Raw genomic sequence first — 27782 nt, forward strand, 5'->3', positions numbered from 1 at the left:
TCATGTGACTACCTCTCACTTCTGGCACAAAAGGGAAGGCATGTGTCACTCTCTTGCCTGAGACAGGTAAGCAGACAAGCTTGGAGGCCATAGATGGCCAATGGCATCATTACAAGATCTGCCTGGACCACATCAGGCGTTACATGGGTTTGACTGTTGTTACAGCAAAAACCAAACTATGAACTACCGTAAGGATTATAGGTAAGGTAGATAAAGCATCTAGCACATAGTAAATGCTCCATCATGAGCTGGCTACAGCTACAGGAGCCTCTACAAGCAGAGGTCCTAAAGCAAACCAGACAGCATTAGATGATTTTTCTCTCCTACAGCATCTTATTCCAAATAAGATGGAATAAGATTTTGGCATCTTAATGCCAGATCTTTCAGGAACTCAATTTGAGAATCTTGAGATACAACACCAAAGGTAAAGGTCACAGCTGCCCCTGAAAAATGACTCTTTTCATTTAATCTTCTGCTTCATGGAAAGCTTTTTCCTGGGTTAGTATTTCCGGAGAGAGTGACTCAGGCAATATTTGATCTTCAAGGTGCCACGCTCCTCCCCTCTACCCCTTCTCAGCAGTAGGAAGAGTAAGGGCTGTTGGGTCACACAGACTTGGGTTTGAAACCTAGATCCCCTACGTGCCCTTTGTGTCCTTGGGAAAGTTTTGAAACTTTTCCAAGGTTATCTATCAAAAGGTGATTATAACACCTGCTGTATTAGGCAAGATTTTCCAGGGAAACAGAACCAATGGTATATTCCAAGAACGTAAGACATATATGATATACTTATGATATCTATAGATATATTTATAGGTATCTATATCTATCTGCCTATCTAGGGAGATGTTAAGGAATTGTCTTATGCAATTGTGGGGACTGACATGTCCAAAATTTATGCGGCAAGCCAGCAAACTGGAGATTCAGGTAAGAGTTGATATCGTGGTCCTGAGTCCGCAGCCTGGAAACTCACGCAGCATTTGGCTGTTGCGATCTGTAGACAGAATTCCTTTTTCCTCGGGAAACCGCAGTCTTTTCTCTTAAAGCCTTCAACTGATTGGATGAGGACCACCCACATCATGGAGGGTCATCTGCTTTACCTAAAGTCCATTGATTGTAGATGTTAATTACATCCAAAAAAATACCTTCACAGCAACATGTCGACTAGTATTTGACCAAACCAAGTCATTGATGACTCCATTTATTACTATAAAACTTTTTCAACCCAAAAGGCACTAAGTACAATTGATATAAAAAGTGATATTTTGACATTACCATTTTAAGCAAAGACAATTTTCTCCACACAATTCTCCAGCCAGAGAATGTCATGCAAAACAAATTTGAACCTCAGGCCACATTTGGGAACATATACCAAGCAAGAGGGATGGAGAGGGAGCATCTCCTGTAATCCCCCAGTGCAACTGTACAATTTTTGTGTATTTCAAAGCACTGCGGCGTTTTGCCTTTATTTTGCCCCTGAGGTATTTTTTGTGTGTTATATCTTTATTTGAATTGAAGTTTGAGTGAAAGGTAATCATGAGTGCCAAGATGATTGAAAACTTGGTAAAGAAACTGGTTAGAAAGAAGAAGTTTCTGAAAAATGGCTCTCTCCTGCCTGTTTTCCATCAACCATCATCTACTGTCACCACCTTCTATTAGGCCATCCCTTGGGAAAAACTTTTTCTACATTATGTTTTATGTACAAACCGCATTTATTTACTTTCAAGTTGGTGCTGATTATGCAATTCCCTTCCCTTGTTCAACTGCAGCGGTTCAGCAAGGGATAGGTACAGGCAGGCAGGCCCAGGAATCTGCATTGTTATAAGCTCCTCATAGAATTCTCTAAGGAAAATTAATGTTTGAGAAGCATTGCCTTAAGGTATAATAAGAGAACCCTCATCCAGGTGGTTTGTTCTCTGTCACGTTTCCCAGTCCTTTCCTTTTCAACTGCTTGTGTTTGCAGAGGAAAGACAAATTAATATTATTTTCATGAGCATATTATCATTGTGAGGCCAAAACTAAGATTTTTTTAAAACCACATAACCAAATTAAATTTTTTTTTCTCAATTATCCACTTGTTCACACTTTCCAATAAAACAGTTGATTCCAAGCAGACTACAAATGGGACAATTTCTGGATATTCAGATTGAAGACATTCATCAGAGGCTCTCCTGAATGGTTGTCAAATTTTGGCAAAACCTAGGTCAGAGAAAGGAGGAGAGAAATGCATAATCCACCCACATACATGAGAAAATGCAGTATCTGCTTGAATTACTGCATGACCACACACACACACACACACACACACACACACACACACACACAACTACCTTGAATAATCAAAACTAGGACAGTGGTGCCCCAGCTCTTTTTCCTCCTACTAGTTCTCAGTTGTCTCCCCTTCCTGGGACAGGCTACAGAGGTTTTTGTTCCTAATCCCAGCTTGGTACTTAGTTAACTACTATTTTATATTGTCTTTTTTCTCTCCCCCCAAAACAAGTGCGTTTTCCCCATATTTCTATTCTCTAAAGTTGATTCGTTCATTCACCAACTGTATAAATATATATTTCTTCATGGAGAAGTAGAGAAAAGAGATGTTGCCCATTTTGCTACTATGATGTCATAAATGCAAAATGGACACTTCTTATGCTAACATGTTATTGGCGACAATGGGTACCTCTGATGACCTTCATTTGAAAGGGACCTTCAAACCAATGGTGAGCAGTATAGACAGTCCCCAAACTTGAAGACTTTATATTTAACCAAGAAGGTGGTTGAGTAAGAATTGCATGATGGTATGAAAAGGGATGTGATTTGAGAACTATAAATTGCTAAAGAGTAGGTATCTTATCTAGTCTAACTACGTGCAACGCCGGACCGGTGTGGGAGGGCTGCTCCGTAATGTTCGTTGAACTGAATTCAGTGCTTGTCTGCAATTCCCGTAGTTTCTCCTCCTTGATTATTGGAGGAGACCTATGAGTCGCTCTTGTTAGTAACCATGTCTTTGGCTAGTGGTTTCTGGATATGTTTATATATGAGGAAGAGGTTGCAAAATCTTTAATGTACAGGAGCAGAGCTCTTGGCTCTAAAGGAAGTACTTTAGAAAAGAGACAGCAAATACGTTCAATTCAATGAATATTTATGGAGTACCTACTATTTTCAAGGCATTGGATACAGAAATGAAGTCAATAGTCCTTGTTTTCACAGATCCTGAATGCAAGAGTGTGTGTATATGAGGTCGGTGGGCAGGAAACAGGAAAAAATGGAGAGGAAACGAGAGGAAAACAAGTTGAAGTATGTACACAAGTAATCAAAGAAGTAATCTTTTTCCATAAATGAGGCTGTAGCTGAGAGCGTTTAAGATGGAAATATCATCCTGGTCTTGATCTAATTTCTTTTAAGAGGAGTACAGAACAGTGGGAGATGCCCTTAAAGAAACAGGTGACACAACACGTGCAGGTCAGATACTGGCTTATCCAGACTGCTTTCCCTGCCCACCCTCCTTACCTCTCCTGGTCTAGCCAAACATCATTCCTGATGATCCCATAGCCTCTGTGCTAACTCTGTACTTGCACTTATCGCATTCAAAATGTAATTTCACCTTGCCCTTTACGTGTCCCTCTAATTAGACTCTGAAATCTCGAGGCCTTGGCATTGTAACCCTGGCACTTAATGACAGTGTCTGACCCTTAGCAGAGACTCCATAAATGTCTGCTGAGCATTACTGGACACCCAGGGCAGCACAGAACACATCGTAAACTCTCAGTAAAGATTTAGTAGGCTAAGCGATGCCACTTTAGACATCAAGAGGTGAAGGCTTTACAAACCATCATTCCAAGACTTTCATAGTTAATGTGCAAAGAATTTCCTGGAGAGGTTATTAATAATAAAAACCTCCTCAGAAATTTGGATTCAGAAGGTCTGGAATCAGGATCCATTCCTCTACTTTTCAAACAAGCTCCCCAGTTGATTCTAGAACAAATGTCCCCATGCCGTGCTTTGAGAAACTCCGCCCTCATTAAGCTTCCTAAAAAGATGATACTTGTTGCTCTGATTAATTGTACATATTCATCTTACAACCCAAAGAAAACGGATTTCTACTATTCTCACCATCTGACACTTCTGAAAGTTGGGTTACAAACTGACTCTTTGGATGAAAGTCTTTTGTTCAGACATTATAGGTTAGTCCAGTCCTGACCGGTGCAACATCTCAGCCCAAAAAGCTGAGCACACGTGCGAATCTGTGGTTAACCTCGTGTGAGATACACCTGTGCACAGCCCTGTAGCTAGAGGGAGAGAAGTGGGTATCTTAGAAAAGTTTTAGACAACTATCATTAATTTATAAGAACTAAAGAATAAGGATTTCTTGGGTGACCTCAGGACCCAATTTTCTAACCATCAGGTTAAATAAAACTTAGCTGTATCAGATGCTCGCCCCTAGAAACCTGGAAGGCCAGGAAAGGAAGGGAAACATCGCTCAGCGTGACAGTAAATCAATGTTGGCTGGAGTCCAAAACAAAATAAGTCTTCACTAAGCCGCACTGTGATTTCAGAATTAACAGAAAAATTTCATAAATAGGGCAACAGGGTGTCAAGAGAGAAGGCCAGTAAACTAATTTGAATTACAGACCTCAGCCTCCAAACTCTGGGAGTCGACCTCTGGCAGCCATATTAAAGTGAGGGTAATTAACACCATCCATCTTGCCAGGGGATGGAGCTTTGCAGGCTGTTTGAGATTCTGTGAGCACCTCACCCAGACCCCAGTCACCCTTCAAAATATGCTGAACTATGGCAGTCAGCATATAGGGGGATCGTTAAGTGGGTGGGTGAGAGATGGTGGAGAAATCACAGTTTGTAGCTGAGATCATTTCACGGGCAGTTTGCCAGCTCTTTGGGAAACTCTAAGATAAAAACCTTTTAATATGGGCTATTTATGAAGTACAGTGCTATGAATCTATAAGAGCCCTTTAAAAACTACTTAAAAATTGGAAATTCGTATTATTTCCTACGTCTTGCTGCCTTAAAAACTAATTCTATCTATTTTGGTGTAGGAATTTAGGAGACAGGTTAATACTACTATCAGATCTTAGCAGGAATAGAAAGTATCCTTCAGGACAAATAATCAGGACCTTTCTTGTACATAGTTACTGCCATCCATTACTCAGCAGAAAGCATTCTCAGATATCAGACTGTGGTCGTCTTTACAGATGATGCTAACACAGGCGACACTTACCAAGTGGAGGTGGTGGCTTTGAAACAGTTGGCAAGGCTGAGAAGGAATGACTTGACGACATCTTGGAGGAGAAAGAGAAAGTATTTTTAAATGCCCAAAACTGGAATGAAATACAGGAATCAGAGCAGTAATTTGGGAAACGGTTACTTACAAGCAATGGTTATCACCAAGGAGCATGTGAAGACACTGGCTATGATTCCTCCCAGAAACCATCTGAAACAGCAGGATTGCTCAGGCTTAGCGAACTAATTGTATATTTCCAACACATGAGATGTTCTTTTAGATTTACCATAGATGGATGATTTCAGGATTTACTATAAAACTACAGTAATAGAGATAGTGCAGTATTGGCAAGAGGATAGAGATATAGATCAACGGAAAAGAATAGAAATTCCAGAAATAGACCCATACAGATACAAGTTAAGTGATTTTTTAACAGAGGTGCAAAAGCAATGCAATGGAAAAAGGAGAGTCTTTTCAAAAAATGGTGTCAAAATAATTGTTTAGACATATGCAGAAAAACGAACCTATACAAAGACTTCACACCTTAACACAAAATTTAACTCAAAATGAGTCATAGACTGAAATGTAAACCACAGAAGTATAAAACTTCTAGAAAAAAAAAAGGAGAAACTTTGTATGCCTACTGCTTCATAACCTTGACAAAAGAGGGTGTTAAACTTTTGGGTTTTTATCAATCTGATGGATGATTGTATCACACAGTGGATTTTCTTCTTTTTGAAGAATAATATTTTATAGCTTTTGTGCTCAAAATATGAATATTGAAAGAGATTGCAAATAAATACAAAGACAAAAGGAAAATGTCACCAAAGAACTCCCACCACCCGGAAGCATTCACTATTAAATTCTGACAAATATCTTCTCAGACATCTCTTCATAGGCATTTTAAAAACTTTTAAAAATTGAGCTTTAGCAAATGTACACTAAAGCATATAAAGTGCACATTTTGGGTTTTTTAAAAATATAAACCCTCGTAATCACCCAAAGCAAGAAATAAAATATTTCCAGCACCCCATAAGGTTTCCTTTGTTGATCTTTCCCACTTTATCCCCCCAAATTAACCACTATTCTTACATCTATAGTAACTGATTGGTCTTGCCTTTTCTTGACAATCATATGGATTCTGTTGTCATCTTTCACTTATATAATATCCGTGAGGTTCATCCATGCTGTTGCCCATAGGAATAGTTCTTTTTTAAAAAAACAATTATTTACTTAACTACACTTTTTACTTTAGAATAACTTTAGATATACAGAGAAATTGCAAAAAAGAATACAAAGGGTTCCCACATACTCCACGTCCATTTCCTCTGTTATTAGCATCTTACAGTACATGGTACCTTTGCCATAATTATAAGGAACTAACATCGGTGCATCACTAATAACTCAACTCCACACTTCATTTGAACTTTACAGTTTTTCCCTAATTGATCCATTTTCCAGCATCCCACATAGGATATCACATGATCTTTAGTCATTATGTCTCCTTAGGTTCCTTTGGGCTGTGACGATCTCTCAGACTCTCCTTGGTTTTGATGACCTTGACGGTTTTGAGGAGTACTGGTCAGATAATGTGGAGAGTGTCCCTCAAGTTGGGTTTTTTTCATGGTTAGACTGGGGTTCAGAAGACCCTAGAGGTGGAGTGCCATTCTCATCATGTCAAAGGTACATGCCATCAACATTACTCATCCCTTTTGATGTTGACCTTCATCATCTGAGGTACCATTTGTCAGTTTTCTCAACTGAAAAGTTTCCTTTTCCCCCTCTTTCCAAACACTACTGCTTGGAAGCAAGTTTCCAAAGGTAGCTCAAACTCAAGTGATGGGGAGTCAATTTCTCCTCTTAAGGGAGGAGTTTCTACAGAAATTAACCTAAGAGGAACACTTTATTAATAGTCCTGTGAAATAAAGAAAAGTTTCCATGATCAGTAAAGTCTGGGAAAAGCTAAGTTAAATAAAGCTAAACAGGTTTCTTCACCACATTATTTCACTGAGACTTTATTATGCTAATACACATTGTGATCCTCCAACTTGGGACATATAATGCAGAATTTTGCAAATGTATTTTTAACTACAGGACTCCCCCCAACCCCTTTGTGTTCCTCTGGTTCCATTATGATCTAAAAATACTTCTCAAATCTCATAATTATCTGGGAAGCTGTTTTAAAGTACGGATTCTCACTCGATCTAAATTGGTATCTCAAGGGATGGGATCCAGGGCTTCGTATTTAAAAATACAACTCCCCCAAGTGGTCCATGGGATGTGAGATACTTGATCGTCAACAGGAGGGACTTGAGAGGAAGCAGCACTTAGTGACTGGAGTTCAAGGACCACAAAGACCCCAGGAGGTATCATTCATCCCTGTTTCATTGTTTCAACAAATATCGATGAGGCCCTAGCACAGTGTCTCTGTTCTCAAGGAGCTTGCAATCTTGTAGGGAAAGACGGATCATTAGCATTTAAACAAGTGAACACATAATAGGTCAGGTGGTGATAAAGGCTCTGAAGAAAAGCCAAGTGAGATGTGTGTGATAGAGAATGGTATTCTATTTATACAGGGTTGTCAGGGAAGGGCTCTCTGACAATGTTTGTGACATTTGGACAGATTCCAGAAAGAATTAAGGGCACAAGTTATTGTTTCTCCAGAAAAAAAAGACTGTAGTAGGCAGAATAAATAGCAAGTGCAAAGGCCCTGAGGCACAGGTGGGTTTAGCACAGATGGGACTTGATCACCGCCCTGGAGACTTGGGCAAGAAAAGAATAGGAAGGACACACTGGACAGAGGGTAGAACAGAAATGTGCCTATAACCAGGCAAGAGCGTTATGTCCTCTGAGATGCTGAGGAGACATTTTATGTGAGGATATAAAAATATAATGGGAAAGATGGAGCCCCAGTGGGACTCTATTGTGGGGACTTCACATGCCCTTGAACTCCAAGTAGGGTTACTTAGACTGTATCTGTAACAGGGAGTCACTGAGGATTTAAACAAAGGATAATGCGTGGTAAAAATCCAACTTCTAGCAAGATCCACTGCCTCTGGTATGTCTTGTGAGATAATGGGAGGAGGGAGGTGATAGATAAAAAGGCAATGGACAGACAAATGAACAGATCTTAACCACAGAGCTACCTAAAATGCTTTGCGGAACAAGGTAAGGAAATCATCAATCAATTACAGCTTCATTAATTATGAAACACAACCACATAAACATAAAATCTGAATTACCTTGCACAGGCAAAGATAATTAAGCATGCAGCAAACAGAGTTGCTTGAAAGGAGACCTCTCGTAACAAACTGGTTTCTAATAGGAAAAATAATAGGAAATGAATCAGAACTCAAAAACATGGTTTTCAAACGTATGTCAGCTCAAGTAATTTGTCATAAGTAATAAGATAAAATTATCAAATGTTGTACAGGGCCATTCATTACAAATTTCCTGAAAATGATCAGTTTTGTCCTATCACTAAAAAAATAAATGATTACATTACATAAACAGTTTGGGGCTTGCCTTTTACTTTAGTGCTAGGGAAAGGCTTTTTAGAATGTATGCTAATGTCAGAAATCTAACTGGGATGATATTGATAATAATATTAATGCCTCAAATTTGTGGAGTGACTTATGATTCACAAAGAGCTTTCCTACATCAGTTCATTTCATCAACACGACAAAAGCGTGAGGTGGGAACCATTATCACAGTTCTGCAAATGAGAAGACCAAATTTCAAATGATGAAATTTGTCCAAGGTCACACAGCTATGAGGTGCCAGAGCGAAGATTGAAAAACCACATCTAGCCAGAACACCATGTTTTGCCTAAAAGGGGGCAGGGAAAGAGAATGGCAACTTGGCATGCTGGGAGTCTCTAAAGGGCAAAAAAAGAGAATAAATATTCTGAACTATCTGTCCTTCTGAAACTCTTTGCTATCGTAAAATATTTCAGTGCTACCAAGCCACAGTGGAAACGACTGCAAATCCTCCAGAAGTTATAAATGGAAGAGTTAAACCAGTTGTGACCCTGAGTATTATTCTAATCACCTAAAAGAAACCAGAGCTAGTTTAAGGATTGCCACGTAAAGATCTAAAGGAAAATAGAACAAACTTCAGCTTAATCTTTGCCAAATGCTTCAAAAGCTCAATTTTTGTTTAAATAGTTGTTTAAAACTTGGAATGACTTTGAGCTATGAACGTGTTTATTTTTGCCATTTGTGCTCTGAATGGAGATCGAGTCAGCTAACAGAAACCTACTTAGTCCATAATGCGGGCAGAACACTGGAGACTGGCAATGCAAAATATAGCACTTGTGAATGACATCACTGCAAATGTACAGTATTTCATGTATACTGTGATTTAAATAAGTTACTGTGGGTTCAGTTGAACACTCAACCATCCTTCTAAAGTGTGTTTCTATTCTTAGCTTCCTCTGATTTCAAGTAGAATTTGAAACCCATTTTCTCACAGAAATAAGTCTAGCTTGACTGCAAAGGTCACTAGACTTGAATACTGAAGGAAAATTGGGTTTAAATTCAAGTTCTATAAAGATATGCATTGTGTGATTGTGGACAAGGTGTTCATTGATTCATTCCATCAGTAGCCGCTCACTTAGCATTGATTTTGGCTTAGTTCATGTGTAAGCTCCTTCAAGAAGCCTTCCTGGATGCCTTCAACTCCCCCTTGGCCCTTAGCTTCTCCCTCTTTATAATCCCATTATACCTTATGCCTGTCTCCATCAACAACCTTTTCACACTGAATTAAAATTGCTGTTTTCTTTCTCTATGATTCCCCACCAGACTATTGAGAATAGCCAGCAACTATGTGCTGCTCTTCGGTGGCAGTGCCCATATTTTCCTTGGGAAGCCCTCTCTCCCCTTCTCCTAGTACATGGTGCCCATGGACAGACTGATTTCCCTCCCAGTCTTTGATCCACTCCAAGCTATTTGGAGCTTTACATATTTATTGACAAAGGGATTGGTTTTACCATATAAATGGGACCCTTCCAGAACCAAGGAAGCCTGCCCTTTTGTCCTAACTTGAGAAGCCAATAATCTCCTTCTGCTGGCCTTGAACATGGAAAGTTGTAGGTACAGAGCCAGCAGGAACTACCATGGAGTAGTAAGTAGCATTTTAAAGAGTGAAGCTGACACAGAAGAAAAGAGACTTGTAGAGACTGACAGAAACCTGAAATGTTTGCCTGGAATTTTTAATAATATGAAGCAATACATTCAATGATTGATTAATCCATTTTGAGTTGGATTGCCATCCGCTGGAACTCAAAAAGCCCTGAGTGATAAAGATGATGCCATGCACGCCTTTATCCCTAGCATATGAACCATCACCTGAAACAGCCTGCACACTCAAAACCTACATGCGAAGGAGATAAAATAGAATCAAATGGAGACCTTGTCCACTCAGGGCTTCATAGACAGGTGAGGCAAAGGAAGATGGCGTCAACAGAGAGATAGATACACGGTGCTGGTTGCTATGGCATCTCAGGGAAGCCAAGTGTTACCTCAACCCCGCAGCAGGGGGCAGAGAAGGCCCCACAGAAGCGGTCTCCTCTGAACTGTACCTTGAAGAAAGAGTAGGGGTCTTCCAGGTATAGCCCGTGGGAGACATTCTAGATACAACAAAGAACATGTACAGAGGCTTACTTGACCTGTCAGAACTTGAGTATTCTTATCTGTAAAATGGAGATAGCACACTTAACTGGTCCACCACAGTCATGGAGCCCGTGCTCTGTGCCAAGCACTACCTGGGTAAGTTTAAAATCTACAAATGCCTAAGATATGGTGCCCATCCTGAAGGAGCTCACAGCATGATGGGTGAGATACAAAAGTAAACATGCAAGAGCAGTGCAGGAAATGGGTATGGAGGAACACAAAAAGGGGTCACTTAACACCTCTTCCTCAGAAAACAGGGTGGACTCCCTGGAGGAGGTGGCTGTGAAGCCTTAGTAGGTGTTGATCACCGGGGAACTGTCTAAAAAATAAACACTGCTTTCTCTGTCATCCCAACACCTTGAAAGGGAACTAAAAAACCCTCAACACTTATCTAATAGCTGCACTGGGAAGAAAATAAAGCAGAGCACATTGGTCTTTGGGAGTAGAAGTGGTCAGTGAAATAAATATTCATGATTTGGGGAAGGCAAACAAAGAGAAGATATTATTTTTCTGCTTAAGCTCAATCTTATGTAATCATAACATCACATTTTGGAAGTGCTTAGTCTACACGATGCTAAGTGCTCGACACGGATTATTTTAGTCATTTACAAGGTAAGCACTATGGTTATCTCCATTTACAGATGAAAACGTGAAATTTTGGAGGGTTGGGTAAACAGCTTCTGAGTTCCAGCCAACAAATGGGCACTGGGCTTTGAACCTTGGCAAGCTGAAGATAGAGCCTTGAGGCGACACTGTGTGCAAACATGATTAATCTGATATTAGCAAGCTAGAGATTAAGGGAGATGCTTGCTGAATTTATTTCAGATTTACTCCTGACAGGAAATAACAATGCCTTGATATCTTTTGACTTTCCTTGATGGGGGCATAGCATGAAAGGATGTTCTTTTCTTTCTTCCTTTCATTTTCTTCTTATAGAGTATGTCAAATGCACAGCTAAGTATAAAGATGATAACAGTGTACACCTGTGTACGCACGACTCCGCTTTAGCCAAGCTTAACATTTTGCCAAATGTCTTCAGGGTTTTAAAAAAATAAATAACACTGCAAATCCAGTCCTTCTGGTGCCTCAAAGATGACACCTCCAAATCAGTCACCTTCTCTGTGAATGCATCACATGGGCACTGGCTGATACCAGCGCCTAAGGGGACATTAGTCCCCTCTGGGCCCTGAAAGGAAGAATTATTTGGGTGTGGCAAAGATTTAAAAAAAAAAAAACTCACTTGGATGATCCAAAATGTTTTCCTGGAAAGGTTCAGAAGCTGTGAACTGGGACCGAGGAGGCAGGTTGTGGGAGTTTTCTCCGGGACTCCGAGAGGTGACATGGCTGGAAAAGGAGGTTTCCACAGACTCTGCATTTAGCTTCTCCGACTCCCAGTTATCCATCAGTGAACAGTCCAAACCACCTCCTGGAAGAGCAGAAGGGATCAGTGCTTGTGTGTGTTTGGGTGTGTGTGTGTTTTCGGTGACTAATGGTCATAACAATAGTCTCAAGAAGGACAGAGAATTGGAACTGAACGAGCAGAGATGTTTTTTTCCTAACCTTTATTTTCATGGCATGTCTGGATCATAAAGTGACTAAGGCAGCCCACAGGTGACAGCCCCAGAGAAGATGCCAAGCCAGAGTTCCGGAAGGGGAGCCAGGGTAGAGGGGAAGGCAAAAGCTTCATGAGCCCCAGGGCGGGCGGATCCGTTGATCCATTCAGTGCAGAATTATTGTATAACTGCACACAGGACACAGCTCAAGAGGCTGGGAGTCAGAAGCCAAAGTCGATACTGCTGTGCCCCACTCACAGTTGGAGAGGGACAAGCACACAAGCCCACAGCTAAGAGGCAACGAGGTCATTGCTATGTGGAAACCTGGCAGAAGGTGTCCAGATGGAGCCTAGGAGGGAGTGTGTGAGTGCTGAAGTGGAAACTTGAAGGATGAGTAGGAGTGCTTCCAGAGAGACAGCAGGAGGAGGGCAGGCCAGGCAGAGAGGAGAAGGAGGGAGAGGGGGAGGGGAGAGGAGGAGGGGGAGAGGAGAGGGGGAGGGGAGGGGGAGGGAGAGGGGAGGGGGAGAAGGAAAGGCATCAGCCTGGGAGAGAACGTGGCAGGTTCCCAGAAGAGGGAGGCCTCCTATATGGTCAGACAGGAAGTTCTAGAAGATGGTTCTGGCTGGACTGCTAAGAGGGGGTCAAATCACGAAGGGCCTCATGGGTCACACTCACTCAGGAGCTAAGATTTATCCTGAGGGCAACTTGGAGCATGAGTGTAACAGGAGGTACCTGGTGTGTTGAAGTTCTCACTCAGCAGTGAGAGGTGGGAGAGAGGCCCCTCCCGTTTTGGAAGCTGGGAATGACTGTGGAACTCCAAGAGACACTTGGGGTCCTCATTTAACAGTGCTTCTTAACCAGAAGTAAGTTCTCTCCCCAGGGGACATTTGACAATGTCTGGAGTCATTTTGGGTTGTCACAACTTAAGCAGGGGAGAAGGGATGGGGTGTCACTGGTATCTAAGGAAATAAAACCCAGGGATGTTGTGAAACATCCTATAATGCACAAGACAGGCCTGAATACTGAGCTAATGAACTGATGCTTCTGGACACGGGAATTCCTGCCAACCCTGCAGGTTGCCTCCCACCCTCCCACCCACAACTTGCTGCCTCTTGACAAAGCAATCTGCAGAAGCATCCCTGCTGGTTGCCATAGAAAAAGGAAACAGTAGAAAGTGAGACATGCAGAGCGTCCAGGAATGATCAAGTTGCAGACGAGGTCCTGGACCTTGTTCATTGCAGCACTAGTCACAGCAGCCAAGTTATGGAAACAACCCGAGTATTCACCAATAGGCAAATGAGTAAAGAAAATCCTGCCGTTTGTAATATCATGGATGAACCAGGAGGACATTATGCTAAGTGAGATAAGCCAGTCATAGAGAGACAAATACCGCATGATTCCACTTACACATGTGGTATCTAAAGTAGTCAGAATCAGAAAAGCAGAGAAGAAAATGGTGGTTGCCAGGAGCTGGGGGGAGGGGCTATGGGGAGTTGTTCAACAGTTATAAGGTTTCAGCGATGCTAGATGAATAAGTTCGAGAGGTCTGCTGAACATAGTGGCTATAGGTGTCAATGAGGTATTTTATGCACTTCAAAATGTGTTGAGAAGGGTGATCTCGCTTTTTGTTCTTAGTACAAAAAACAGACTCCTCCCAAAACCCCCGCAGAAACAAAAGACTCCACAAAGGGACACAAGGAAACTCTGGGAGGTGTTGGATGTCTGTTGCCTTGACTCTGGTGATGGTATCAGGGGGTTTGCAACTGTCCAGACTCATCAAAGTGTACACATTAAATAAGTACATCTGCATATATCAATTATAACTCAATAAAGCTGTTTTAAAAACAGAGAGGAAGCTATGTGGTCAAATTAACATGGAAGTGAGAAGGAACTGGTAACTTTCATGGCTGATTATATATTCATGAATGGCACTGAACTAAGATCTGGGGAGATATGGTTGAGGATGTGAGAAGAGTAAAAATATTCCTGTGCTGTCGTCCAAGGCTGCTCTGTTGAACTTATGCTTTGCCACTGGGAGTGAGATGAAAGAAAAATGTATCTCGTGTAGCATACTGGAAATATTACACAGAATTTTCTGCAAGAAGAGCTGACATTAAAAAGAGAAACCACAAAAGAATCTTAACAAAAAATGATCAACGAATTTTCATCTCTGAAAGGACACGGTTTGCCCCCAATTCACGCTTCCCCACACTGACATTTTTTTCCCCTCTAACCTTAATAATAAATGAAAGAATCGTAATGCAGAAAACATTTCAGTAAATAGTTCTTTGGTATTATATTTGAAGATATTAATTTCATTCTGTTCCTCCTGATTTATTTAACTGCAGGGTAGCTGACTCCTGTTTTAAAAGGAGGAATCCATTTCTCCCGAGCACATTCCCTATCCTTGCAATGTAGAATGGGCATTTGTTTGCTATAGAGGGAAACACAAAGTGACATACAGATGTTGCCATTAAAGATATTTACGGAAGAGGCGCTAGATCAAGAGAAAATCGCAGACCTCAGGCAAGGGTGCCTTGTCTGAGGTCATCTTGTCTTTCTTTCTTGGGACTGGCAGAAATAGAGCGGGAAGTCCTGATTCGTCCTCCCTGCACGAATCCTAGATCCTCTATCAATATGACTCATGGGCTCTGGGGATGCATCCCAAATTGCAGTATTGGGTCTGGGGAGCCACAGAATGCCACAGCTAAAGAATGAATTGCAGCTAATGAGGAAAGGTATCTCGACACAGCTGTGGAAGGGGTGAGCTAAGGATAAACAAAATAGGCAACAACAACAAAAAAAACATTTTTAGCCTGAAAAATGAAGCAAAAGGAAATCAGAGGAAGTAAGTTTTGATTGCATCCATGGCCCAGAGAGAAAACAGCAAAACAATTTAATTTTGAATTCTTCTCTAGTCTTCTAACTCGGCGATGTTTCCAGAGAAAAATAAATTGCTGATAAAAGTCACGGGGCTTTGGGTAAATCCGGAAAATAAGAAGTCTGGGGAAGATTTGATTACAATTGACAGCAGAAATGAGAGCTTTCAAAATCCTGTGTGTGCGCACCCAGACTAATTACTGATTTGGAGGGGGGTGGTTTGATTTGTTATATTTAGAAGATATTTGGAAACCATGAGAATTTTAACAAGATACCTCATGCACATGCGGTGCTGCTGTGGTCCAATTGCTTTAAGGTTGTTTGGACATATTTTGAAGAGGCAACTATGGGAAAACAAGATGTTGATTTACAAATATGTGAAACTCTGCCTTCAGAACAGTGATTCCCAAACTTTAGGCATCCAAGCATCATTTTCCTGATTTTTGCCACATCCCGGAGCCTTCTTAACTCCTAGCCATTTCATATTTTCTTAAATTGTTTCGCTTTAGTCTTTTACTTTAAAGGAAACTTTATATCAATCATTTAAAGGTCCTAAAGAAAAAGTAAATATAAAAACAAATACAGGGCTTCCCTGGTGGTGCAGCGGTTGAGAGTCCGCCTGCCGATGCAGGGGACATGGGTTCGTGACCCGGTCCGGGAAGATCCCACATGCCGTGAAGCGGCTAGGCCCGTGAGCTGTGGCCGCTGAGCCTGCGCGTCCGGAGCCTGTGCTCCGGAACGGGAGAGGCCACAACAGTGAGAGGCCCACGTACCGCAAAAAAAAAAAAAAAAAAACCAAATACAGTGAAAATGAGACCTTATTTAATTTGCACTAAATACTTTTGTAGGGGAGAGCTCTGAGTCTGTTCTTTGTTAAAAGATAGAGTAGTGAGTGTTCAAGAGTCTTAAGGCAACTGAGGCTCTCATCTGAGCCCTTCTCCTTGGTTTTATGAGAAAGATGGTGAGATCTGGAAGAGTCAGAGCTTCTGTCTCACTGAGAGATTCAGCATTCACTACTGTCGTGTCCTAGAGGCGTCTGCCGTCTCACCCACACTTTGGGAAAACGTTGCTTTAGAACCAAGAAGAGACTTGCCCCGTGTGTTCCAGAAAGTCAGCCTAGGACCAAGAGATGGATGTTCCAAGTACATAAGATAGGTCAGCAGAAGCAAGCCACTACTGCAGCAGTGCTACCAATGAGAGGAAGACACAGCCCACCCTTAAAAGGCAAGGGGGTTTTGATTGTGCTGTATACTAGTATACAGGAAAGAACGGTGAAATTAGGAGAGTCATGAAGTACTGGATTTGGAAAAACCTGGTTTTTATAAAACAGAATGGAATGAAAGTCTAAGCCCCAATATTGCTGACTTTGCCCCCTGAAATAACAGAACTCTATTGAGACAATCCCTTGGCAACACGCAGGTCACGGAAGAAAAAGTAAGCAACTCAGGGCTGAGCTGTGATTCCTTTAGGGCAGAAGAAGGGCAGGCCCCCAACCATCACCAAACACCACTTTTGTCAGGACCGTTGCAACACGCAGTGCTCCTGCCCCTGCTCTGGCACCTTATCGTTTTGCTTAGGACCTTGTTGTCTTTTTACCAACTTAATTACTTGAAATGCTAATATAGCCTGTCTCTTCGCCGTTTCAAGGCTGTGATATATTTTCCTAGTGTTTCTGGTTTTTAAAAATAAATAAGGTTTAATTTTTTCCTCCAGAAAAAGAAAAAGTCATGAGTCCAAAATAGGCAAATCCATGCAGACAGGAAGTAGGCTAATGGTCTACTAATGGGTAGGGGGACAGGAAATGGGGCACGACTGATAAGAGTATGGTGTTTCTCTTTGGTGCGATGCAAATGTTCTGGAGTTAGAAAGTTGTCATGGTTTCATAACCTACTTTGTGAATATACTAAAACAATCACTGAATTGTACATGTTAATATGGTAAACTTTATGGTATGAATTATATCGCAATTAAAAAGTAAGGAGGGCTCCTTCTCACTGTAGGTATCTGTGCCACAATCTGTCCGGGATGCCAAGAGGTGGCAGGATCACCTCTAGTTGCCTTCTTCTTTTTCTTTAACATCTTCATTGGAATATGATTTCTTTACATTGTTGTGTTATTTTCTGCTGCATTCTAGTTGCCTTCTGATGGAAGATGCCGTGCATAACTTTTTTTACCAGAGACGTCTTTAAGGCTGCAGGACACTTGACCTCTTTCGCAAGCGGCACACCCTTAGTCATTTCTTTATATGCTCTTCTTTCATGGCATCATGCTGTTCTGGTCCTCTGCCCGAGAAACTTTCCCCACAGTGCCTGTCCTGGTTGTAGCACGGTGAGCACATACTCAAGATTCCTCGGTTTGAGGCCAGCCTATGCTACTTACTAGTTGCACGGCCCCATGAAAAGGATCTAATCTGCCTTAGTGTTCCCCTCGGTAAAATGGGGATAACCATAATACTCTCTCCATGTTGTTGCAAATGGCAGGATTTCCTTCTTTTATAAGGCTGAATAACATTCCACTGTATGTATATGCCACATTTTCTTTGCCCATTTATCTGCTGATGGACATTTAGATTGTTTCCATATCTTTGCTATTGTGAGTAACGCTGCAATGAATATGGAATGCTGATAACTCTTTGAGATCCTGATTTCAATTCCTGTGAATATATATCCAGAAGTGGGATTGCTGGATCACATGGTAGTTCTATTTTTAATTTTTTTAGGAGCCTCCCTACTGTTTTCCATAGCGACTGTACTAATTTACATTCCCTCCAGCAGTGCACAAGGGTTCCCTTTTTTCCACATCCTCACCAACATGGATGAACCTGAAGCGCATTGTGCTACGTGAAATAAGCCAGACACAGCGGGAGAAATGCTGCATGATTTCCGTAGTCCAAATTTCAGTTCCACAAGATGAATGACTCCTAGAGGTCTGTACAGCACAGTGGCTATAGGTAACGATTCTGTGTTGTATACTTAGAACTTTGCTAAGTGGGTAAATCTTACATTGTGTTCCTAACACACACACACGCACACAACTAATACTCCTGCATAGACTTTGGAGAGAAGTGATGACATAACATAATGGATTTGTTGCAGTGATGCTGGTCCATAGCGCTCATTACTATCAGGGATAATTATTACTGGAGCTGCTGTTTAACCTCCTAAATCCCTTTCTTAACTCTCCTTTCTGCTCATCCACTTGTTTTCCTCCTTTGTTCCAAAGACCTCTACTACTTCTCACACTGGCTTCCAAATCAATATCAAGATCCTTCCTCACTCCTGACCTCTTTTCTTACACTTCCAAACACCTACTGGCTATCTGTCCACTTCCCATAAGTACTACAAATTAAACTCACAAGAAACAGAATTCAGGGTCTCTTTTCCTGACCCCAATCTGTTCCTTTTTGCCTTTCTACAGCTAATTCATATTGAGCAGGACACCAGGCCCTGTACTAATATGTCCTTTCCATGGATGGTTGCATCTCATCCTCACAACAATTCCATGTTACTATTTTTCTTGTTTTATATACATAGAAATAGAAGACCAGGATTGTTAACTAACTTCCCCGAGAACACTCAGGTTGGAGAAGGTGATTCAAGGGCTTGAATTTAGGTCCGTTCAGCTCAAAAGCTCATCTTCCTCATAACTCGGCCAGACTGTCTTCCAGGCCTTGGTGACAGGCAGAACTTTTCACGCAGTTCCCCGAATTAAACACATCTGTTTTCTTTGATTCCTCCCACTTTCTCATCACTACATTCGATCTGTCACCAGCGTGTCAATTCTACCTTGAAAAAGATTCCTTCAATCTCTTCCCTCTATTTCCAGAGCCACTGTCCCTGGTGTGCCAGCTGGTTTTAATTGCCTCTGAGTTCCCATTAGGTATCTCCATCCAATCTTTACTTCATGGTGCTGTAAAGGCAATCTTTAAACATCTAAATCTGATTGTGTCATTGCCCTGCTTAAGAGCCTTCTACCAGCAGATGTAAGCTATTAGATATGGACTGGATAAACAACAAGGTCCTACTGTGTAGCACAGAGAGCTATATTCAGTATCCTATGATAAACCACGATGGAAAAGGATATCGAAAAGTGTGTATGTGCAAAGCAGAAATAGAGACACAGGTGTAGAGAAAAAACTTGTGGACATCAAGGGGGGAAGGGGGTGGGATGAACTGGGAGATTAGGATTGACATATATACACTACTATGTATAAAATAGATAACTAAGGAGAACTTACAGTGAACTCTACTCAATGATCTGTGGTGACCTAAATGGGAAGGAAATCTAAAAAAGAGGAGATATATAAGTACACGTATATACAATATATACGTATAAATGATTCATTTCACTGTACAGCAGAAACTAACACTATATTGTAAAACAACTATACTTCAATAAAAAATAATAAAATAAAATAGGCTTCTAAAACATCCTTGATTGATTAGACAAAATCCAAAGTCCTCAACACGGCGCAAAAGTTTCTTCAGATATCTTCAGTCTATCATTCCAGGCTCACCCACCACATCCCTGCCTCTTTCTCTTTTCTTTGTCCTGTTTATACATCCTTGTTATTGTGGGGAATTAGGATACACTCAGTTTAATTACTAGTTTGTTAACATAAGGAATTGTTTCTTCATTTAACAGGTACTATTTTTTTAAATGAATCTAGTGTAACACACACACACACACACACATTCACAGACAAAAACTGGTGGAATCTTCATGGTCTGGCATCAATGTCAATTTCCTGGTTTTGATAATGTACTACTGAGTAAGTTTTACCAGCAGGGGCAGTTGGATGAAGGGTACACAGGTGCTTTCTGTATTATTTATTTTTCAACTTCTTATGAATCTGTAATTACTACTAATCCAAAAGCTTTCACAAAAATAATATAGTATTTGAGCTGTCTGCCCAGGAAGCAGGTTGAGAAAAATAGTGGACACGTAAGGACCATATCTTTAAATTCTTATGTGGTTGTGTTATGTCAGTCCTCTTGCTTTGCTTTTTGAGCCTGGGCTATGAGGTATATGCTGGAAAGGAGAGGAAAACCCTTACTGGCAACAGAGCAAAGGCTGGGCTTTCAAACTAGACAGACCTAGGTTGAATTCCAACTCTGCTGTTTATAAACTAAATGAACATGGGCAAGTTACTTAACCCTGAACTTCAATTTTATCATAATTATAATAAATATGATAATATGACCTAATTCCTAGAGGACTTTGAGGTGTTTAAACATGATAATGTATGTAAACAAGGTAATATGTAAATAATAATATAATACATAAATAACATAAACAAGACAGGATGTAAAGTGCTAAGCATATAATAAGCACCCTTGACTGCTCTCTTTCCTTCTCTCAGCCCACGTCAGCAAAATCCTGTTGGCTCTACCGTCGAAGTGTATCCAGAATCCTTCCCATTCTCACCGCCACCCTGCTATCATCTTAGTTCAAGCTGCCATTCTCTCCCACCCGAGTCACTCTAACACCTCTTCACTGGTTTCCTTGCTTCTGCCCTCTATACCTACCTCACCTCCAACCTGAACACAGCAGCCAGAGCTATGTTGTCAAAATGTAGGGTGAATCACGTTATTCTTCTGCTCAAAATCCTCCAGCCGTTTCTCCCCTCACTCGGAGCAGAGAGCAAAGCCTTTGAAATGGTCTCACAGGTCTCATTGTCCTTCTGCAGCTGCTCCACCCATACACCTCTGAGATCCTGACCTCCCTTCTCCCCTCACTCACTCAGCCCCTCGCAGGCGCCTAGGCCAGAACCTTTGACCCTGCATTTCCTTTGCCCGATTGTTTCTCCCCAGATGCTTCACTCCCACGTTTAAGTCAGTGCTCAAAAGTCACTTTCAGGAAGGCCATGCCAGTCACCCCACCGAAACTTGAAATGCCCATCGCTTCCTCCTTTGCTGCCCCACACTTCTTACCACTTTCCAGCATGCTTCGTAATTTACGTCATTGCATTCCTCGTCAGGAATGCAAGTTGCGTGCGAACAAATAGTTTTGTCTGTTTTGTTCACCGATACGTCCCAGTGTGTAGAACGATGCCTGATACCTAGTTGGCCCTCAATAAAATCTTCCAAGTGAACAAATGAATGAATGAACGAATCCCAGCATATGAACCACAGGAGCGAAGCGGCAGAACTGAGGAAGAGCACAGTGCTCAGGAAACAGCGCAGATCAGTGTGATCAGAGTCCAATGCGTGTATGTAAGGGACCTGGTCTCCCTCCTCCCCTTCCCGGAAGACATCCTGAAGAGCCCTTAATACTCCAGGCCTCCACTGTGTTGCCCCCATACTCTCCTCACCATTGGTCCAGGACCACATGGTTGCTACTTCTCTTTTGGAAATTTCACCTGGAAAAAGAGGTTCAGACTCACCATTTTCATTGCAATGGTTTGTTTCCAGCCTCCTGACCCCCTCCAACCAGACGTCCTCAGTGGGGGAAGAGTCAGCATTACCAAAGGTGCTTCCATGCAGCCAAGATTCAGAGGCACTGAGGTTGAAGAGAGAAGAAAAAGAACGGCGGATTCTCTTTTTCTTTCTAAATATTCTGGAGAGAAATGAAAGTACCAAGTGAATAATGAGTAGGAGTCAACTCAGGGTCAAAGCGGAGAATTTAGTGAAAATGGATGCACAGGGCACATCTCTACCACCCAGGTCCGTGAAGCTCATTTCATTTGTTTCCTCCATTAATTCCAGAGAAGTTTCTTAAATTTCTGTGTGTGCCAGGTGCTTGGATCAATGTCAAGTATATTGAGATAAAAGACAAAACCTTGGGTCAAAAAAGTTCATAACCTAGTATGGGAGAAAGGCAAAAATAATGCATATACGGCTAATGCTTTCACTGACCTCATCAGGTGCCTGGTGTCTTTCTTAGTGATTTACATACAGTAACTCACATTATCCTCAGAACAGCCCTGTGAGGTAGGTGCTACTGTTACCTCATTTCTCAGATCAGGAAACTGAGGCACAAAGAGTTAAAGAACTTGTCTGAGGTCATACAGCTAGTAAGTGACATAACAGGGGTGCAAACCCAGGCAGTCTGGCTCCATCCTCTCTGCCCTGGATTACTGTGCTCTGTGGATGTGTGTTCTAACCGCTTAAGGCTGCTTTGAGAGTACCAGGAGGGGTATTGCTAATCTGGAGTCAAGGGAGCCTTTCTGGGGTATATGAACAAGAAGTCTCATATTGAGTCATGCTAGGAAATGAGTCAGGAAAGGTAAAAAGAAGGTGGATAATGAATAACCTTGACTGTTATGTGAAGGAGTTGGAATTTAACATAAGAGCACAGGGAGATCACTGAAGTATGTCAAGGGGAAGGGGGTGGGTGGTGATGTGATTTGGTAATTGCATTTCCAAAAGATTTTGATTCCCCACACATCCACACTCCCAACAATCCATCTTCTACCTTGTAATCAGTGTTATCTTGCTAAGGATGAGTCTGCTAGTTTGTCAATAGCTCCTCTTTTATCTACAGAATAAAGCCCAACCTTCTTAGGCTGGAATGTAACCTCTTCAATCCAGCCCTGCTTCTGGCCTTAGTCTCCTCTCCTGGGAGAGCAGCCCTTTCCACCCTAAGTGGTAACCCTCCCAAACTATGTGCCATTCCTCTCACTTTGTATCAGGGTTTCTTAGAACTCCATGCCTGTTCCCTCCTCTGGAAGTCCTCTTTCCTACATCTATCTTAACTAACAGCCTGTGCCTCTCAAGACGCAAATCAATCATCCTCATCTCTAAGAAGCTTGTATTAACCCGTCGCTCCAAATAAAATGGGCCTCCTTTCCTTCTTCCCTCTGCTAACCTCTATCAGGCTTCACTCCCAGCACCTGTATGGCTTCATTACTTTCTTTTTTTTAATTTAAATTAATTTTTAAATTTTTATTTATTTTTAATTTTTTTTGGCTGCACTGGGTCTTCGTTGTGGTGCGTGGGCTTCTCATTGCGGTGGCTTCTCTTGTTGCGGAGCACGGGCTCTAGGCGCGTGGGCTTCAGTAGTGTGGCTCGCGGGCTCTAGAGTTCAGGCTCAGTAGTTATGGCGCGTGGGCTTAGTTGCTCTGCGGCATGTGGGATCTTCCTGGACCAGGGATCGAACCCGTGTCCCCTGCATTGGCAGGCAGATTCCTATCCACTGCGCCACCAGGGAAGCCCAGCTTCATTACTTTCCTTTGTTTTCATGTCGGCCACCCCTGCCCCTTATGAGCCTGTGTGTTTCCACCAACTGGAGCAGTAATGGGCACCTTATAAACGATGTTGAATGAACAAATGAATGAATGAATAATTAACGTTTGGGTTGGACTTCAGATCCTTGTACCTAACCTCCTCTACTTACTTGACTAAGTTCTCCTTGTACAGGACACTGGTCTGGGAGGGGCTCAGAGTTGTGTTGCCATCTTTGTCGCAGAGAAAACCGTCTTCGGTCCAGATGTAGTAGCCATTGGTGAGGAGTCTGGGACTTCGGCGACAGGTAAGGTGGGAGCCTGTCAGGGGATCTATGGGGCAGCAGTCAAAGGGACTGTTGCCATCCAGGAAATCACAGACAAAACCAAGGAGGGGATGAGAGAAGACCTTTCAATCTCTGTCCGGTTCATCCAGGCACACAAAAACCACATTTCTAGTCACTGTGAAGGAAAACCAGCTCTTTGCGTTCCTGGCTACCAACTATTCCTGCACCTCTGAGACTGCCTCTCTTAAACTTCTCACTTTCATCTCTTTACCTGTGAGACAATTGACCCACAGCACATTTAGTGTTTCTTTCTGTCAGCCTACTTGTGATGCTGGAAGCTCAGAGCCTGCTCCAGCCCACCCTTACTTCAAATAACCCTCTGAATGCTATATCCTTACTCTTGTCCCTCTAATAGATAAATCACAGCTACACAACCACCAAACGTATATGAATTATAGGAGAACATGCAGTCAAAGAGATCTTTTTGGCTTTTGCCAATTTCCCTCGGGTCAACCACACAAATGATTGCATAGTTACCCTCCCTGATTTACTATCCAGGGAAGTCTGCTACTTAGCTGGGTGAGTCTGTATATGTCTTAGGTTTGAGAAACAATCACATGTCTGTATGGTTGAAAGGCAAACTCATGCCTCATGCTTCACTGAAATTCTGAAATTTTTTTTAAGTTTAAAGCTTATTCATGCTGTATATAAAATAGATAACCAACAAGGACCTACTGTATAACACAGGGAGCAATATCAATATTTTGTAATAACCTATAAGGGAAAAGAATCTGCAAAAGAATATATATATATTCCGAATATATATAACTGAATCACTTTGCTGTACACCTGAAACTAACACAACACTGTAAATCAACGATACTCCAATAAAATATTTAAAAAATAAACTGGTGCCATCAAAGAAAAAAGCCTATTCACAACTATTACACGCACTAAAGTCAGCAAAATTCTATTTTAAATGGATATCATTTATGGAAAACTTACTACGAGCCTGGCCCATACTTCATACTTTATCTGCTTTTCACAAACCTCCCTAAAAGCTAAGTATTATTATCTTTATAGTACAGCAGGAAAAAAAAAAAAAAGAGATGCAGAAGGGCAAATAAATTGGGTATTTTATACAGCTAGTAAGTGGCAGAGTTAAGATTTGAACTCTGGTCTTTCTGACTCTAAAGCATGGGCTCATTCCATGTGACCTGCCTGTTCATCTTTGACTGATGCATTTGCTAGTAGTAGGAGGCCTAGAATTTACAAAAGGGGACAGGTTCTAATATCAAAGCATGATCCCTTTATACCACTGGCATGTTTCACAAAATGCTAGAGGAAACATTGGCTGATGCCTGTTTGAGGGATAAAAGACAGACAGAGAAACAGAAAAAAAGAAAAAAAAAAAGTAAGGAATGAAAAGAAAAGAGACTTCACTGCAGAACGTGAACAAAATGGTCGATTCTACAGGTTTTAGTGGAGCATGACATTTGGCTGGCTTGTGCACTGGTATAGACCCTTGTGGCTCTTGTAAAGTGAGACAGTAAAAGCATATTTAAGAGAACATCAATTTGAGAAAAAGTAACCATGCATCGGTATTCGGTAGTTTCTCCACTCACCAAACAAACAAACCATTCACGTTTGCCCACACACTCACCTCCCTCCCTCCCAAACTCCATTTATTAGGTTAGGCAAGTTTGCAGTTTGTATGTGCATGGGACTGGAAATATATCTCCATACCAAACCTGGATGAAACCTAAAATTAATATATATACCCCGCACTATGTGGCTTGCGGGATCTTAGTTCCCTGCCCAGGGATTGAATCTCAGGCCACAGCAGTGAAAGAGCCGAGTACTAACCACTGGACCGCCAGGGATTTTCCAATATTTTTAAGCCAAGAATACAACAAAATAATGCATACAGAAAGAATTTGATTGATTTTTCTTGCGAAAAGCCCCATGGAATACCTTGGGAAAATGCATGGCGGAGACAGCTCTACAGCGTATTCTTTCTCAGACCGGGAAGAATCTGCATAAGTAAATGAGAGAGAAGTACAAATTTATCACACTGCATCAACATGCATGATTGCAAACAGTGGACGGTGTGAATAGCTGATGTTCCAGCCTCAGCAGAGATTCCAAATGGTGCAGGCATCCAATGAATCAGGACGAGCACAACTTGTCACCAGGTCTCTACAGGCAGCAAGACATAATCTAGGGGCTTCTATCTCTTGTCTCTTCTCTCACTCAACTCTTCCTTAGTTCAGATGAGGCAATGATATGCCATTAGCATCAAACTGACTCATGAAAAGAGGAAGAAAACGTCTTACGTGAAGCTGTCCCAAACCCGAATCAATTACCCAAAGTTCTGGTTATTTTAGCTTACTCAGTCATTTGAGGAATTCAATCATCTGCCTAGATTCTATCTCGTTAGTGCATTTGAAGGCACTTCTATTACAAAATAATGAGCAGAAGACGAGTGGTGGAAAAAAATAAAGTTTTGTTTTATATAAATGATTTTCCAATGTATGATGCCTGTGAGTATTCTTAATTAAAAAATAGATCATGCATTCATTCATGTTCCAATTTAACCAAAGGCATGGCAACAGATTTCAACTGGGGAGAGTCGTAGTTGATTAATATTCTAAACTTTAAAGCAGCATTTTATATTGCATAGTAATGGTGTGAATACTTCTAATAGGTTCAGTGAAACTTGGTTCCATTACTGACAATAAATATCTAAGACAAAGAAAGGAGTTTAGACTTTCAGATTGGGTTGGTGGATTTGAAGGAGAGAATTGTAGGAGTGTGAGGGAGGGTAGAAGCAGGGTTTGGGGAGAAAATAACAAGAGGAAGGAAGAAATTTGAAACCACTACCGTTTGAACAACGCCTACATTTTCTCCAAGTAGCTATCAAAATCATTCGGTATTTTTTTACAGACCAACCGTTTTGCATCTTAATAGTAACTGATAAACAATCCCCTTTCACATTTATGCACAGGCATCAAAAAATGGTGATTTTTTTTTTCCTACTAAAAGGAAAAGTACCACATTTCTCTCAAGGAAAGAAATGAAGTCAAAATCATTGCCAAAGTGAACACTGGCATTTAAGAAGCACGAGCTACTGACAGATGGTTAATGGTATGAGTATCAGCAAAATCAAAGCAAGGAAATTGCTAAAAGAAGTCTAATCGTTCAAAAGATAATTGCGTAGAGCAGTTCTACATTTACTTGCTACTGGTGTTGACATCAGTTGAGATATTCGGTTCATCTTGGGAAGGCTGCTTGTTCAAACTTCACAGATTTTCTGCAGAAGACATTAAAAAAAGGTGGATTACGTATTAAAAATAGAAAGATGATGTCAAAACAGATGGCATCTACTAATTGCACTAGTCAGATTTGTTTACTGAAAGAGTACAGAGATCAATGGGATTGAAGGCAGGGTTGAAGGGCCACTGAGGTTGTGCCTGCCTCTACGATTTTAGATTACATTTTCCATTGTGTTGCTCAGTGCATCTAAATAATCTTTTTCTCTAAATAAGCACAACATTTTATTCAGGAAGGCTAGACTTACAAAGGTTGACTTGTAATCAAAATAAAATAATAAAAATTAATTATTTGATTAAGAAATCAGAAAAAAAAGATTGGTTCTAGAACCCTCTAAATAGATGTATTTGTATTTTCATCATCCAACACACATCAACTTCATTATCAAGTTCAAACAATGCTGGGGGTTGGTGTCCAACACCCAACACTTCAAACCATTGACAGGTAGTTACAGAGAGGGCTGGTGGTCTTTTCCAGTTGCTACTACCCTGGACATTTCTAAGTAGCATTGCACTAAAAATAGTATGTCACTGGGCAGATTTCAAAACTCAGTGCTCCTGAACATATAATTTACTTTCTCAGTTACAAATTAAACACATATCCAAGTGTGTAGATGAGGTAAACTTTGATCACTTACCACTCATGACATAGATCTACTTT

General features: G+C 41.3%; 1 protein-coding gene across 1 annotated transcript; it reads right to left on the bottom strand.

Moving 5' to 3' along the window:
- Positions 1–2112: 2112 nt before the first annotated feature.
- TMEM71 (transmembrane protein 71) lies at positions 2113–27066 on the bottom strand. Its single transcript, XM_065895530.1, has 8 exons — positions 27027–27066; positions 25765–25824; positions 23676–23889; positions 21724–21896; positions 12146–12331; positions 8476–8551; positions 5381–5443; positions 2113–2194 (listed from the first exon to the last, which is right to left on the bottom strand). The coding sequence occupies exons 1-8, from the start codon at positions 27064–27066 to the stop codon at positions 2113–2115; spliced, it is 894 nt and encodes a 297-aa protein (XP_065751602.1).
- Positions 27067–27782: the final 716 nt, after the last annotated feature.

This window comes from Phocoena phocoena, chromosome 17 (genome assembly GCF_963924675.1).
Source record: "Phocoena phocoena chromosome 17, mPhoPho1.1, whole genome shotgun sequence".
NCBI lineage: Eukaryota > Metazoa > Chordata > Mammalia > Artiodactyla > Phocoenidae > Phocoena > Phocoena phocoena.

Bases quoted from the DNA above. Each gene is read 5' to 3' on its own strand.
- TMEM71 (XM_065895530.1), bottom strand. From the start codon at position 27,066: ATGAACCGAATATCTCAACTGATGTCAACACCAGTAGCAA. The intron at 5,444-8,475 runs GTAATTCAGATT...CTGCTGTTTCAG, and splicing joins ATTATCTTTGCCTGTGCAAG to ATGGTTTCTGGGAGGAATCA. The intron at 2,195-5,380 runs TAAGTAACCGTT...TCTGACCTAGGT, and splicing joins TTGGTGATAACCATTGCTTG to TTTGCCAAAATTTGACAACC.